The sequence below is a fragment of the Dromaius novaehollandiae genome, chromosome 34 (genome assembly GCF_036370855.1).
Source record: "Dromaius novaehollandiae isolate bDroNov1 chromosome 34, bDroNov1.hap1, whole genome shotgun sequence".
Taxonomy (NCBI): domain Eukaryota; kingdom Metazoa; phylum Chordata; class Aves; order Casuariiformes; family Dromaiidae; genus Dromaius; species Dromaius novaehollandiae.
The window spans coordinates 1,443,659-1,456,571 of NC_088133.1; the positions used below are offsets into that span (position 1 = coordinate 1,443,659).

Below are 12,913 nucleotides of genomic sequence, written 5' to 3' on the forward strand. Positions count from 1 at the left end.
GGCACCTGCACCCAGCACCCGGGAGCCGGGACCCGCCTGCACCCAGCACCCTACTGGGATGGGCACCCAGCTGGGACGGCACCCAGCACCCAGGACCCAGCACCCTCCTGCACCCAGCACCCAGCTGGGACGGGCACCTGCACCCGGCACCCGGCACCCGCCTGCACCCAGCACCCTACTGGGATGGGCACCCAGCTGGGACGGGCACCTGCACCCAGCTCCCTGCTGGGATGGGCACCCAGCTGGGATGGCACCCAGCACCCGGGACCTGGGACCCTGCTGGGACGGCACCCAGCACCCAGCACCTGGGACCCGGGACCTGGGACCCGCCTGCACCCAGCACCCTACTGGGATGGGCACCCAGCTGGGATGGCACCCAGCACCCGGGACCCGGGACCCTGCCAGGATGGCACCCAACTGGGATGGGCACCCAGCACCCGGAACCCGGGACCTGGGACCTGCCTGCACCCAGCACCCTACTGGGATGGGCACCCAGCTGGGATGGCACCCAGCACCCTGCACCCGGGACCCTGCCAGGATGGCACCCAGCTGGGACGGCACCCAGCACCCGGAACCCGGGACCCTGCCAGGATGGCACCCAACTGGGATGGGCACCCAGCACCCGGGACCCAGGACCCGCCTGCACCCAGCAGCCTACTGGGATGGGCACCCAGCTGGGACGGGCACCCTGCACCCAGGACCCTACCAGGATGGGCACCCAGCTGGGATGGGCACCCAGCACCCAGGACCTGGGACCCGCCTGCACCCAGCAGCCTACTGGGATGGGCACCCAGCTGGGACGGCACCCAGGAGCTGCCTGCCCGGACAGGCACCTGCCTGCTGGGACACGGGCACCCAGCACCCGCCCGCCTGCACCCAGCACCCGCCCGCCCCGATGGGCACCCAGAACCCGGCACCCCCCTCCCAGAACCCGGCACCCGCCCGCCCCGATGGGCACCCAGAACCCGGCACCCCCCTCCCAGAACCCGGCACCCACCCGCCCCGATGGGCACCCAGAACCCGGCACCCCCCTCCCAGAACCCGGCACCCGCCTGCTGGGGCACCCGGCACCGTGCCGGGACGGGCACCCACCTCCCCGTACTCCTCTAACCCCCGTACACCTATAGCACCTATAGGCCTCATCTCCCCCTATAGCCCCCATAGCCCCCTGTAGGCCACATTCCCATAGCCCCTATGCTCCCCCAGTGCACCCATAGGCCTACAGCCCCCTATGCTCCTTATATCCCCTATAGCACCCTATAGCACCCATACCCCCATGGCCCCCTATACTCCTTATACCGCCTATATCCCCCTGTAGCACCCATACCCCCATGGCCCCCTACGCTCCTTATAGCCACTATATTCCCCCATAGCACCCATTCCCCCATGGCCCCCTATGCTTCTTATACCTCCTATATTCCCCTATAGCCCCCATACCCCTACAGCCCCCTATGCTCCTTATAGCCCCTATATCCCCCTATAGCACCCCTACCCCCATGGCCCCCTACGCTCCTTATACCCCCTATATCCCCCTATAGCACCCCTACCCCCATGGCCCCCTATGCTCCTTATATCCCCTATAGCCCCCATACCCCTACGGCCCCCTATGCTCCTTATACCCCCTATATCCCCCTATAGCCCCCATACCCTCATGGCCCCCTATGCTCCTTATACCCCCTTTATCCCCCCATAGCACCCCTACCCCATGGCCCCCTATGCTCCTTATAGCCCCTATAGCACCCTATATCCCCCATACCCCCCCCAGCCCCCCTCCCGGCTGGCCCCAGCACACCCGGGTCCCTCGTCCCACCCGGACGCCTGGGCCCCCCCCGGCCGTGCCCCCCCACGGGGCCCAGGCGTCCTGCCCCCCCCCCCGGAGCCCCCCGAAATGAGGCCAGGCGCGAGGTAGGGCCAGGCAGGCTTTACTGGGGGGGCACAGCAGCCCCCCGAAACCGTGCGGGGGGGGTCAGGGTGCGACCCCCCCCCGGGCACCCCCCAGGGTGCCCCCGCGCGGGGAGACGTGGGTGGGGGGCGCGGAAGCGGGGTGCAGCGGGGGGGCAAAATGGGGTGCAGATTCGGGGTGCAGGGTGGGGGGTGCAGAAGTGGGGTGTCATATGGGGGGCACAGATTTAGGGTGCTGTATGGGGGGTGCATGAGTAGGGTGCTATATGGGGAGACCCCGAATTGGGGTGCTGTATGGGGGGTGTGTGCAGATTTGGGGTGTTTTATGGGGGGGGCACAGGTGTGGGGTGCAGGGTGGGGGGTGCAGAAGTGGAGTGCTATATGGGGGGGACCCCAAATTGGGGTGCTGTATGGGGGGGCGCAGATTGGGGGTGCTGTATGGAGGGTGCAAAAGTGGGGTGCTAAATGGGGAGACCCCAAATTGGGGTGCAGGGTGGGGAGTGCAGAAGTGGGGTGCTATATGGGGGGGACCCCAAATTGGGGTGCTGTATGGGGGGGCACAGATTTGGGGTGCAGGGTGGGGGGTGCAGAAGTGGGGTGTCATATGGGGGACCCCAAATAGGGGTGCTGTTTGGGGGGGTGCAGATTTGGGGTGCAGGGTGGGGGGGTGCAGAAGTGGGGTGCTATATGGGGGGCACGGGATTGGGGTGCCATATGGGGGTGGCGCAGATTTGGGGTGCAGGGTGGGGGGTCCGGGCCCCCCCCACGGCATGGGCGCCTCAGGAGTACATGGTGAGCTGGAGCCACTGCGGAGAGAAGGCAGGAGTCAGAGGGTGCCTATAGGGACCGGGGGGGGCCCTATAGGGACTGGGAATCACCCTATAGGGATGGGCAGCCACCCTATAGGGATTCGGGGTCACCTTATAGGGATTTGGGGTGTTATAATGGGATTTGGGGGCCCCAAAACGGATTTGAAGGACTCTATATAGGTCAGGAAGTCCCTATAGAGATTTGGGGTACCCTATAGGGGCTTGGGGCTCCTCTTTAGGGATTTGAGGGCCCTACAGGGCTTTGTGGGACCCTATAGGGATTTGGGGTGCTGGATGGGGATACGGGGGGCCCTAGAGAGATTTGCAGCGTCCCATAGGGACTTGGGGGCCCCTATAGGGATCTGGGGTTGCTCTATAGGGGTATGGGGTGCTCCATAAGGATCTAAAAGCATTTCAGGTTGCTCCTTAAGTATTTGAGAGTCCCTATAGGGATTTAGGGTGGCTCTATAGGGATTGGAGGTCCCTGTAAGGATTTGGAGGACCCTATAGGGATTTGGGGTGCTGGATGGGGATACAGGGGGCCCTAGAGAGATTTGCAGTGTCCCATAGGGACTTGGGGGCCCCTATAGGGATCTGCGGTTGCTCTATAGGTGTACGGGGTGCTCCATAAGGATCTATAAGCATTCCAGGCTGCTCCTTAAGTATTTGGGGGTCCCTATAGGGATTTAGGGTGGCTCTATAGGGATTGGAGATTCCTGTAAAGATGTGAAGGACCCTATAGGGATTTGGGGGTCCCTATACAGATTTGGGGACTCCTATAGGGATTTGGGGGGCTCCACAAGGATTTGGGGGGCTCCATAGGGACTGCAGAGGCCCAGTCAGCTTTTAGGGTGCCATATAGCCACTCGGGGTGACCTTATAGGCATTTAGGACCTTCTATAGAAACGAGGGGCCCTATAGGGATCTGGGGGACCCTATAGGGGTGGGGGGACCCCCCAACTCACCTCCTGGAGGCTCACGCGGATCTGCCCGGTCCCGTCCCGGTCCAGGGACTTGAAGGCACCTGGGGGAGAAGCAGGGTGAGGGGGGGCCCCAGTTGGGCCCCCCCAAACCCCCCAGGGCCCCCCCAAAAGCCCCAGGGGTTCCCCAAAGCCCCAGGGGGTCCAATAAGCCTGGGGGTCCCCAAAGTCCAGGGTTTCCCCCCGTCCTGGGGGTCCCCAAAAGCCCCAGGGGGTCCCCAAAACCCCCGAGAGGCCCCGATATCTCAGGGCCCCCCCAAAATCCCCATGTTCTGGGGGTCCCCTATAGCTCCAGGGGGACCCCCTGCCACGGGACCCCTCCAAAGCACCCATGGGGGCCCAAAATCCAGGGGGTCCCCCATTTCCAGGGGTCCCTCCATGCCCTGGGGGCCCCCCAAAGTGCCACGGGGTCCCCAAAACCCCCGAGAGTCCCCTATATCTCGGGGGGTCCCCAAAATCCAGGGTCACCCCATGTTCTGGGGGTCCCCTAAAGCCCCAGGGAGGGTCCCCCGAAATCCAGGGGGTCCCCAATTTCCGGGGATCACCCTGTGCCATGGGGGTCCCCAAAAGTGCCGGGGGGTCCCCAAAACCCCCAAGAGGCCCCTATATCCCGGGGGGGTCCCCAATGACAGGGGTCACCAGGGGTCTCCCCCAAATTGGGGGGGGGTCTCCCCAATTCTGGGGGTGCTGCCTGTCCCCAGGTGTCCCCAGCTCTAGGGGTTGTCCCCCCCACCACCCATGGGTGCCCCCTGTCCCAGGTGCCCCCCCCACCCATGGGTGCCCCCCCCCCCAGGTGCCCCCCATCCCTGGCCGGTTCCCCCCAGCCCAGGGGTGCTGCCTGTCCCCGGGTGTCCCCAGCTCGGGGGGTTGTCCCCCCACCCACCCATGGGTGCCCCCGCCATGGGTCCCCACCCCCTGGGTCCCCCCCCACCCATGGGTGCCCCCTGTCCCAGGTGCCCCCCCCACCCATGGGTGCCCCCCATCCCTGGCCGGTTCCCCCCAGCCCAGGGGTGCTGCCTGTCGCCGGGTGCCCCCAGCCCGGGGTGGGGGGTGTCCCGCCCCCCCCCCCCCCCACCCATGGGTGCCCCCGCTGCTCACGGAACATGGCGTCGAGGCGCACGAGGCAGCTGATGAAGTTGTCGAAGTCGAGGCTGCCGTCCTCGTCCCCGTAGCGCCGCGCCATCACCGCCCACAGCGGCTCCGGCAGCCCGAAGCCTGGGGGGGGGCTGCGTGGGACCCCCGCCCGGACCCCCCCCCAAATCCCCCCCCCCAGCCTGCCCCAGGAGCCCCTCAAAACCTGCCAGCACCCACGACCCACTGCACCCCTGAACCACCTACCCCGGACCCCCCAAATCCCCCCAGCACCCCCCCCAGGACCCCCCCAAATCCCCCAGACCCCCCCAAATCCCCCTGGCACCCCCCTAAAGTCCCCCAGGACCCCCCCCCGGACCCCCCCAAAGCCCCCTAGCACCCCAAGAACCCCCCAAAGCCCCCAGGACCTCCTCAGCCCCCCAGCACACCACGACCCCCTCAGCCCCCCCCCAAATCCCCCAGGACCTCCCAAAGTCCCCCAGGACCCCCCCAGGACCCCCCGAAGCCCCCCAGCACCCCAGGACCCCCCCAGGACCCCCCCAAAGCCCCCAGGACCTCCCAAAGCCCCCCAGCACCCCACGACCCCCCCAGGACCCCCCCAAATCCCCCAGGACCTCCCAAAGCCCCCCAGACCCCCCAAAGCCCCCAGGTCCTCCCAAAGCCTCCCAGACCCCCACAACCCCCCCCCAGGACCCCCCCAAATCCCCCCAGCACCCCCTAACCACAGCCAACCAGACCCCTGACCCCCCCCAGGGCCCCCCAGCACCCCGCGAATGTCCCTGACACCCCCCCAAAATGCCCCCCCCCAAAACGCCCCCAGCCCCACAACTACGCCTCCCCCCCAGATACTCCCAGCTCCCCCAAAGCCCTCGGGCCCCCCCAAAATGCCCCTGACCCCCCCCCCAAAGCCCTTGGGCCCCCCCAAAAGCCTTTGCCCCCCCCCCCCCAAATGCCCCCCCGGCCCCCACCTGCCGCCTGGAAGGCGCCGGGCAGCTCCCGGGCCCCGATGGTGCCCGAGCGGTCGGTGTCGAACTGCTTGTAGATGCACTTTGGGGGGGCACAGGAGAAATTGGGGGGGGCCTGGGGGGGGCAGGGGGATGCCCCCCCCACCCAGCACCCCAGGGGGTCCCCCAGCACCCTGGGGTCCCCCCCAAACTCCCCCAGCGGCACAGCAACCCCCCCCCCCCCCCCCAGTTTTCTTGCCCTGCTTCTGTTTGGGATTTGGGGGATCCACTGCCCCCCCCCAAGGAGTTTGGGGGTCCCCGGGGGGGTCCCCAATTCCTCAGCCCCCCCCTAGGGTTTGGGGGTGCTGTGGGGTGGTCCCACTTCTTCCTTGTCCCCCCCCCACGAATCTGAGGGGTCCCAAACTTGCCCATTTCTGGCAGGTTTCACCCCAAGAATTTGGGGGTCCAGGGGGGGTCCCCATTTCCCCCCCCCCAAAGCTCCCATTTCTTCCCCACTCCCCTGCGGATTTTGGGGAGGGGTCGGGGGGGGTCTCTGCCCCCCACCCCAGGATTTTGGTCCTGGGGGGGTCCCAAATTTGGGGGTTTTCCCCCCCCTCACCTGCCACTTCTTGATGTTATTCCACAAATACTTGAACTCCTCGAAGCCCAACTTCCCCGTCGTGTCGCTCTGGGGGGGGGGTCAAGGATATTTGGGGGGGGGGACAGCCCCCCCCAATAAGGAGACCCCAAATCTGCCCATTCTGCCCCCAAAATCCCCCCCCTCAAAAGGATACGTCCATGACGGCCACCATGCTGCGACACGTGTCGATGCCGAAGCCGTCCGTCTTCAGGTCGGGGTCTGCCGGGGGGGGGCAAAATTGGGGGGGGGGGTGTTGGGGGGGCCCTCAAGGAGGTGCCCCTCCCCCCCAAAAAGTGGACCCAGGAGTCCGGGACACCCCCCTCTCCCCCCAAACGAGCCCAAATGGCATTGGAGTGGATTCTCCAGTGGCTAATATAGGGTTGTGCACCCCCCACTGCCACCCATATCTCGATGTCGGTGGGTTTGGGGGGGCTCCCAGTGCCCCCCCCCCCCGCCGCGGGGACCCCGGGGCCCAGGGTGGGGGGCACTTACGGCGGGTGACCACCTTGTTGAGGATGTTCATGAGCTCGGTGGGGCTCACCTCCATGTCCTGCGGGGAGACGGGGCGTCACGGGGTGCCCCCCCCACCCTGGGGGACACCCCCACCCTGGGGAGCCCCCCAGCCCCACCCTGACCCCCACCCTGGGGTGCTGGGGGGCATCTGGGGGGGCTCAAGGCTCCGGCAGTGTCTGGAGGAGGAAAACACCAGAGGCGAACAGGGATCCACTGGAGGCTCAAAGGATTCACAGGGATCCAATGGGATCTGGTGGGACCAAGTAGGGTCCAGTGATCCCCTGGGGGTCAGCGGGGGCTGTGAGGATTGGGGGGGGTCCGGGGGATCCAGAAGGATCTGGTGGGGCTGGAGAGCATCTGAGGATACAGGGGGAACAGGTGGGATCCAGTGGGGGCCAAGAAGGTTGGAGGGGGTGCAAGGGGATCTGAGGATCTAGGAGGAATCTGGTGGGGGCAAACAGGAGTCTGGAGAGATCCAGAGAGGTCTAGGGATGCAGGAGGGTCTAGGGGGATCTGGTGGGCCCCAAAGGGGTCTGGGGGTCCAAGAGGGGCTGGGATCTAAGGGAATCTGGTGGGGCCATAGGAGTTGGGGGGATCCACAGGAGTATAGACATCTACAAAAGATCCAGTGGGATCTGGTGGGGCTAAACAAGGCCTGGGGCTCTATGGGGATCCAGAGGGCTCTAAGGATCCAAGAGGGATCCAGAAGAATCTGCTAGCGCTGGAGGCATTCTGGGAAGTCCCCAGAGATCCAGCGAGATCAAGGCATCCAGGGGGTGATCAAGGAGGATCTGGAGAGGATCTGGGGGGGGGTGTCCAGGGGAGATCCATAGGGATCTACTGGGGCCAGAGACATTTTGGGGGGGATCCACAATGACCCAGAGGGGACTGGGGATCCAGGAGGATCAGAGGGATCCAAAGGGCATCTGGGTGGATCTGGGGATCCAGGAGGATTGAGGGGGGCAGGAGTCTGGGGGAGGGTCTAGGGGGATCTAGTGGGGCCAGAGACATCTTGGGGAGTCCAGAGGGATCCAGGAATCCGGGGGGATCCAGTGAGGATCCAGGGGGGGCGATGAGGCCTGGGGGGGGAACAGGGAGGTTGGACGGGGATGGGACATTTTGGGGGGGATCGGGGGATCCCGGGGGGTGTTGGGGATCCTGGGGGGGGGTGAGGGATCTCGGGGGGGCTGGTGGATCCCGGGGGATCCCGGCGCCACTCACTTCTCCGGCGAGCTGGGTGAAGAGCCGCCGAAACTGCCGAACCTCCTCGCTCTCGTTGGCGTCCACCGTGGAGATGTGGGTCCGGGGGGGCTGGGGGGCGGGGGGGTCACTGGGGGTCCCCAAAACCCGGGGGGGGCTGGGGGAGCATCAGGGGACCCCAAAACCCGGGGGGGCCCTGACTCCCCAGGGGCAATGAGGGGGCTGGGGGGACCCCGAAACGTGGGGGGGCCCTGAACCCACCGGGGGGTGGGGGGGTCACTGGGGAGGACCCCAAAACCCAGGGGGGACCCTGACCCCGCTGGGGGGCTGGGGGGAACCAGGGGGACCCCAAAACCCAGGGGGGACCCTGATCCCACTGGGGGGGCACTGGGGGACCCCGAAACCTGGGGGAGATCCTGACCCCCCGGGGGGGGTCACTGGGGGGGACCCCAAAACGTGGGGGTCCCTGACCCCGCTGGGGAGGGGAACCAGGGGGACCCCAAACCCGGGGGGGCCCTGACTCCCCAGGTGCAATGAGGGGGCTGGGGGGACCCCGAAACGTGGGGGGGGCCCAGCCCCCCACCAGGGATGTGGCCCTGGGGGGGTCGGGGGTCCCCAAAACAGGGGTCGGGGGTCACTTACTGGTGGCTCGGGGTTATACTGGGCGGCCGCTTGACTGGGAGGGAAAAGGGGGGGGGTCAGAGCACCCAGGGGTGGCCCCACCCCCTCCCCTGTCCCCCCCACGTCCCCACTCCCGCGTCCCCCCCCCATGACCACAATCCTGTGTCCCCATGTCCCCGCTCCCATGTCCCCCATGTCCCAATCCTGTGTCATCCCCACGTCCCCAATCCCATGTCTCCAATCCCGTGTCCCCCCCGTGACCACAGTCCCATGTCCCCATGTCCCCAAACCCGTGTCCCCATGTCCCTGCTCCCATGTCCCAATCCTGTGTCATCCCCACGTCCCCAATCCCATGTCCCCAATCCTGTGTCCCCCATGTCCCTGCTCCTGTCCATGTCCCCACTCCCGTGTCCCCAATCCCCTGTCGCCCCATGTCCTCACTCCTGTCCCCCATGTCCCCAATCTCGTGTCCCAATCCTGTGTCCCCATGTCCCCAGTCCTGTGTCAATGTCCCTGCTCCCATGTCCATGTCCCCAGTCCCATGACACCCATGTCCCCAATCCCGTGTCCCCACTCCTGTGTCCCCCATGTCCCCACTCCCGTCCCCAATCCCATGTCCCCAATCTTGTGTCATGTCCCCACTCCCGTGTCCCCAATCCCATGTCCCCACTCCTGTGTCCCCAATCCTGTGTCGCTCCATGTCCCCAATTCCATGTCACCCATGTCCCCCACATCCCCAATCCCATGTCCCCATGTCCCCCATGTCCCCAATCCCATGTCACCATGTCCCCAATCCCGTGTCACCCATGTCCCCAACCTTGTGTCCCCCCCACAGCCGCAATCCCGTGTCCCCCCCACAGCCGCAATCCCGTGTCCCCATGTCCCCATTCCCATGTCCCCCCCCCGAGATCCTGCTCCGATGTCCCCATTTCCCCCCACGTCCCCGTGTCCCCCCCCCGTGTCCCCGTGTCCCCTCACCTGATGGCGTTGATGACGCCCCCCATGATGCCCAGGGCGCCGCCGCCCCCCCTGAAGGGGTCCCCGCCGCCGCCGCCCCCCCCGCTCAGCAGCCCCCCCAGCACCGAGCCGATGTTGCCGGGGAGCCCCCCCCCGCCGCCCCCCCCGCCCCCGCCCCCCCCCAGGAAGTTCTTCACCAGGAACATGGCCCCGCCGCCCCGACTGGGAGCACTGGGAGCACTGGGGGGGGCACTGGGAGCGCTGCGGGGGGGCACTGGGAGCGCTGGGAGAGGCTGCAGAGAAACAGAGCACAGCGTTAGCGTACCGCGCGCCGCTATAGGTCCCTCCGGACCCTATAGATTCCCCCCTCCCCCCCCCAAAGGCCCCCGCCTTGGGCCCTATAGGGTCCTCCATGGCCCTATGGACCCCCCCACGTCCTGTAGACCCCCACCCAACCCTGTGCGCCCCTAGATATACCATAAGCCTCATCCAGACCCTATAGAGCATTTGATGCCCCCCCAACCTTATAGCCCCCAAGCCCTATAGACATCTCCAGGACCTATAGGCAACTCCTCTGAGCTCTATGGACTCCCCCCACCCTGGTCCAAAGCCCTATGGGTGCTGCTTGGTCTAATACATACACCCCCTGGGCCCTATAGACTTCCCCCAGGCCCTATGGATTCCCCACAGACCATTCAGACACTTCTAGATCTTATAGAGTGCTCTTAAAACCTATACATTTCCCCCAAGCCCTATAGAATCCCCATAGCCCTGTAGATCTCTCTCAGCTGCTACAGATCCCCCCAGGCCCTATAGAAACCCCAACTCCTATAAAACTGGTCCAGGCTCTATAGAAACCCCCCCAGACCTTATAGATTCTCCCTCAGACCCTATAGATCCCCTCAGCTGTATATAAACCCCCCTCAGGGCCTATGGACCTTCTCCAGGCCCAATGGACACCCCCCCCGCCAAGGCCCTATGGATGCTCCTTGATCCAATACATCCCCCCCGGCCCCTATAGACTTCCACTAGGTGCTATGGATTTCTCCCAAACACTATGGATGCTTCTAGATCCTATAGCCCTTCCCAGGACCTATAGATTTCCCACAGCTCCTATAGAACCCTCTACACTTCAGGTCCTATAGACTCTCCTGGTCCCTATATACATGCCTATGTCCTACAAACCCTCCTCCAGATCCTATAGACCCCCCCAGGCACTATAAGTCCCCCCGGGCCCTATGGACCTCCCTGGCCCCTATAGATCCCCCACGCCCTACAGACCTCCCTGGGCCCTATAGATCTTCTGGGCCTTATAGATTTCTCCAAACCCTATGGATCCCCCAAGACCCTGTGGATCCCCCCGGGCCCTATGGACCCCCCAGACCCTATGGATCCCCCAAGGCCTTATGACGCCCCAGGCCCTATGGATCCCCCAAGACCCTATAGATCCCCCTGGCCCCTATGGATCCCCCAGACCCTGAGTGAGGGGGGGGTCCCGGATGCCTGGGCCCCCGCAGCCCCCCCTGCCCCCACCCCGCCCCGGGGCATCCCGGGCTGAAAGGGACCCAGGCGTCCGGGGTGGGGGGGAGGGGGCTGAGTCACGCCGCGGGGCGGGGGGATCCCGGGGATCCCGGAAGAGACCGCGGGGGATCCCGGGGGGGGAGCGGGGGATCCCGGGGATCCCGGAAGAGACCGCGGGGGATCCCGGGGGGGGGAGCGGGGGATCCCAGGGATCCCGGAAGAGACCGCGGGGGATCCCGGGGGGGGGAGCGGGGGATCCCGGGGATCCCGGAAGAGACCGCGGGGGATCCCGGGGGGCGGGAACCGGGGGGTCTCGGGGACCGACCCCGCGCGGGAACCGGAAGGGGAACCGGAAGGGGAACCGGAAGGGGAACCGGAGGGTCCCGGGGATCGACCCCGCGCGGGAACCGGAAGGGGAATCCGGGGCGTCCCGGGGAGCTGCGGGGGGTCGGGCGGCCCCGGGGGGCCCGGCCGGTGCCGGTACCTGCGGGCTCGGCTCGGCTGGGCGGCGGCGCGCTCGGCTCCCCGGCAGCGACTGCGAACCGCGCCCTGGGGCCCAGGCGTCCGGGAGCCCCGCCCCGCCCCGCCCCGCCCCCCCCGCGGGCACCCGGCCGGCCCGCAGGGGCGGGGCCTGGCGGCGCCCGGGGCGGGAGGGGGCGGGGCCTGGCGGCGGGAGGGGCGGGGCCTGGCGTCACCCAGGGGCGGGACCTGGCGGCACCCGGGGCAGGAGGGGGTGTGGCCTTGCGGCACCCGGGGGCGTGGCCTTGCGGCACCCGGGGGCGTGGCCTCGCGGTGGTGGAGGCTTGGGGCGTGGCCTAGCGGCGGGAAGGGCGGGGCGAGCGCGCCCCTGGGCCCCGCCCCTCTCTGGCGGCGGCGGCGGGCGCGGCCCTTCCGGTGACGCAGCGTGACGTAACGCGGGCGGAAGAAGATGGCGGCGGCGGTGCCCGTGGGGCCGGCGGCCGCTGGGGGTGGCGGCCGGGCCCTATAGAGAGCGGGGGGGGCCCCAATAGGGAATGCAGATAGTCCTACTCCTGGTGTCCCCGTGTCCCCCCCCAGGGTCCCCATGGCCCCCCCATCCCATCCTGGGGGTCCCCATGTCCCCCCCCAGTGTCCCCACGTGTCCTGTCCCACCCCCCATCCCGGCCCTGGGGTCCCCATGTCCCCCCCCGTGTCCTGTCCCCCCCCCATCCCAGCCCTGGGGTCCCCATGTCCCCCCCCGTGTCCTGTCCCCCCCATCCCATCCTTGGGGTCCCTGTGTTCCTTCTCCGTGTCCCCCCCCAGTGTCCCCCCGTGTCCTGTCCCCCCCATCCCATCCCTGGGGTCCCTGTGTTCCTTCTCCGTGTCCCCCCCCAGTGTCCCCACGTGTCCTGTCCCCCCCATCCCATCCTTGGGGTCCCCATGTCCCCCCCACGTGTCCTGCCCCCCTGCATCCCATCCTTGGGGTCCCTGTGTTCCTCCTCCGTGTCCCCCCCCCCAATGTCCCCCCGTGTCCTGTCCCCCCCCATCCCATCCTTGGGGTCCCCGTGTCCCCCCCCGTGTCCTGTCCCCCCCATCCCATCCTTGGGGTCCCTGTGTTCCTCCTCCGTGTCCCCCCCCCAATGTCCCCCCGTGTCCTGTCCCCCCCCATCCCATCCTTGGGGTCCCTGTGTTCCTTCTCCGTGTCCCCCCCCCAATGTCCCCCCGTGTCCTGTCCCCCCCCATCCCATCCTTGGGGTCCCCATGTCCCCCCCCGTG

At 67.2% G+C, this 12,913-nt stretch overlaps 1 protein-coding gene across 1 annotated transcript; it reads right to left on the minus strand.

Annotated features, from left to right (window-relative positions):
- Positions 1-1,906: 1,906 nt before the first annotated feature.
- CAPNS1 (calpain small subunit 1) lies at positions 1,907-11,785 on the minus strand. The gene is made up of 11 exons (XM_064502982.1): positions 11,664-11,785; positions 9,680-9,951; positions 8,723-8,756; positions 8,102-8,191; positions 6,860-6,917; positions 6,522-6,586; positions 6,347-6,415; positions 5,752-5,830; positions 4,790-4,906; positions 3,677-3,735; positions 1,907-2,708 (listed from the first exon to the last, which is right to left on the minus strand). The coding sequence occupies exons 2-11, from the start codon at positions 9,862-9,864 to the stop codon at positions 2,682-2,684; spliced, it is 783 nt and encodes a 260-aa protein (XP_064359052.1). The 5' UTR covers positions 9,865-9,951; positions 11,664-11,785; the 3' UTR covers positions 1,907-2,681.
- Positions 11,786-12,913: the final 1,128 nt, after the last annotated feature.

What these genes read in the sequence shown, in the direction of transcription:
- CAPNS1 (XM_064502982.1), bottom strand. Translation starts at nt 9,864, where the DNA reads ATGTTCCTGGTGAAGAACTTCCTGGGGGGGGGCGGGGGCGGGGGGGGC. An exon ending in GGCGTCATCAACGCCATCAG is followed by an intron (nt 8,757 to 9,679) that starts GTGAGGGGACAC and finishes TTTCCCTCCCAG; the next exon opens with TCAAGCGGCCGCCCAGTATA. An exon ending in AGTATAACCCCGAGCCACCA is followed by an intron (nt 8,192 to 8,722) that starts GTAAGTGACCCC and finishes CCCGCCCCCCAG; the next exon opens with CCCCCCCGGACCCACATCTC.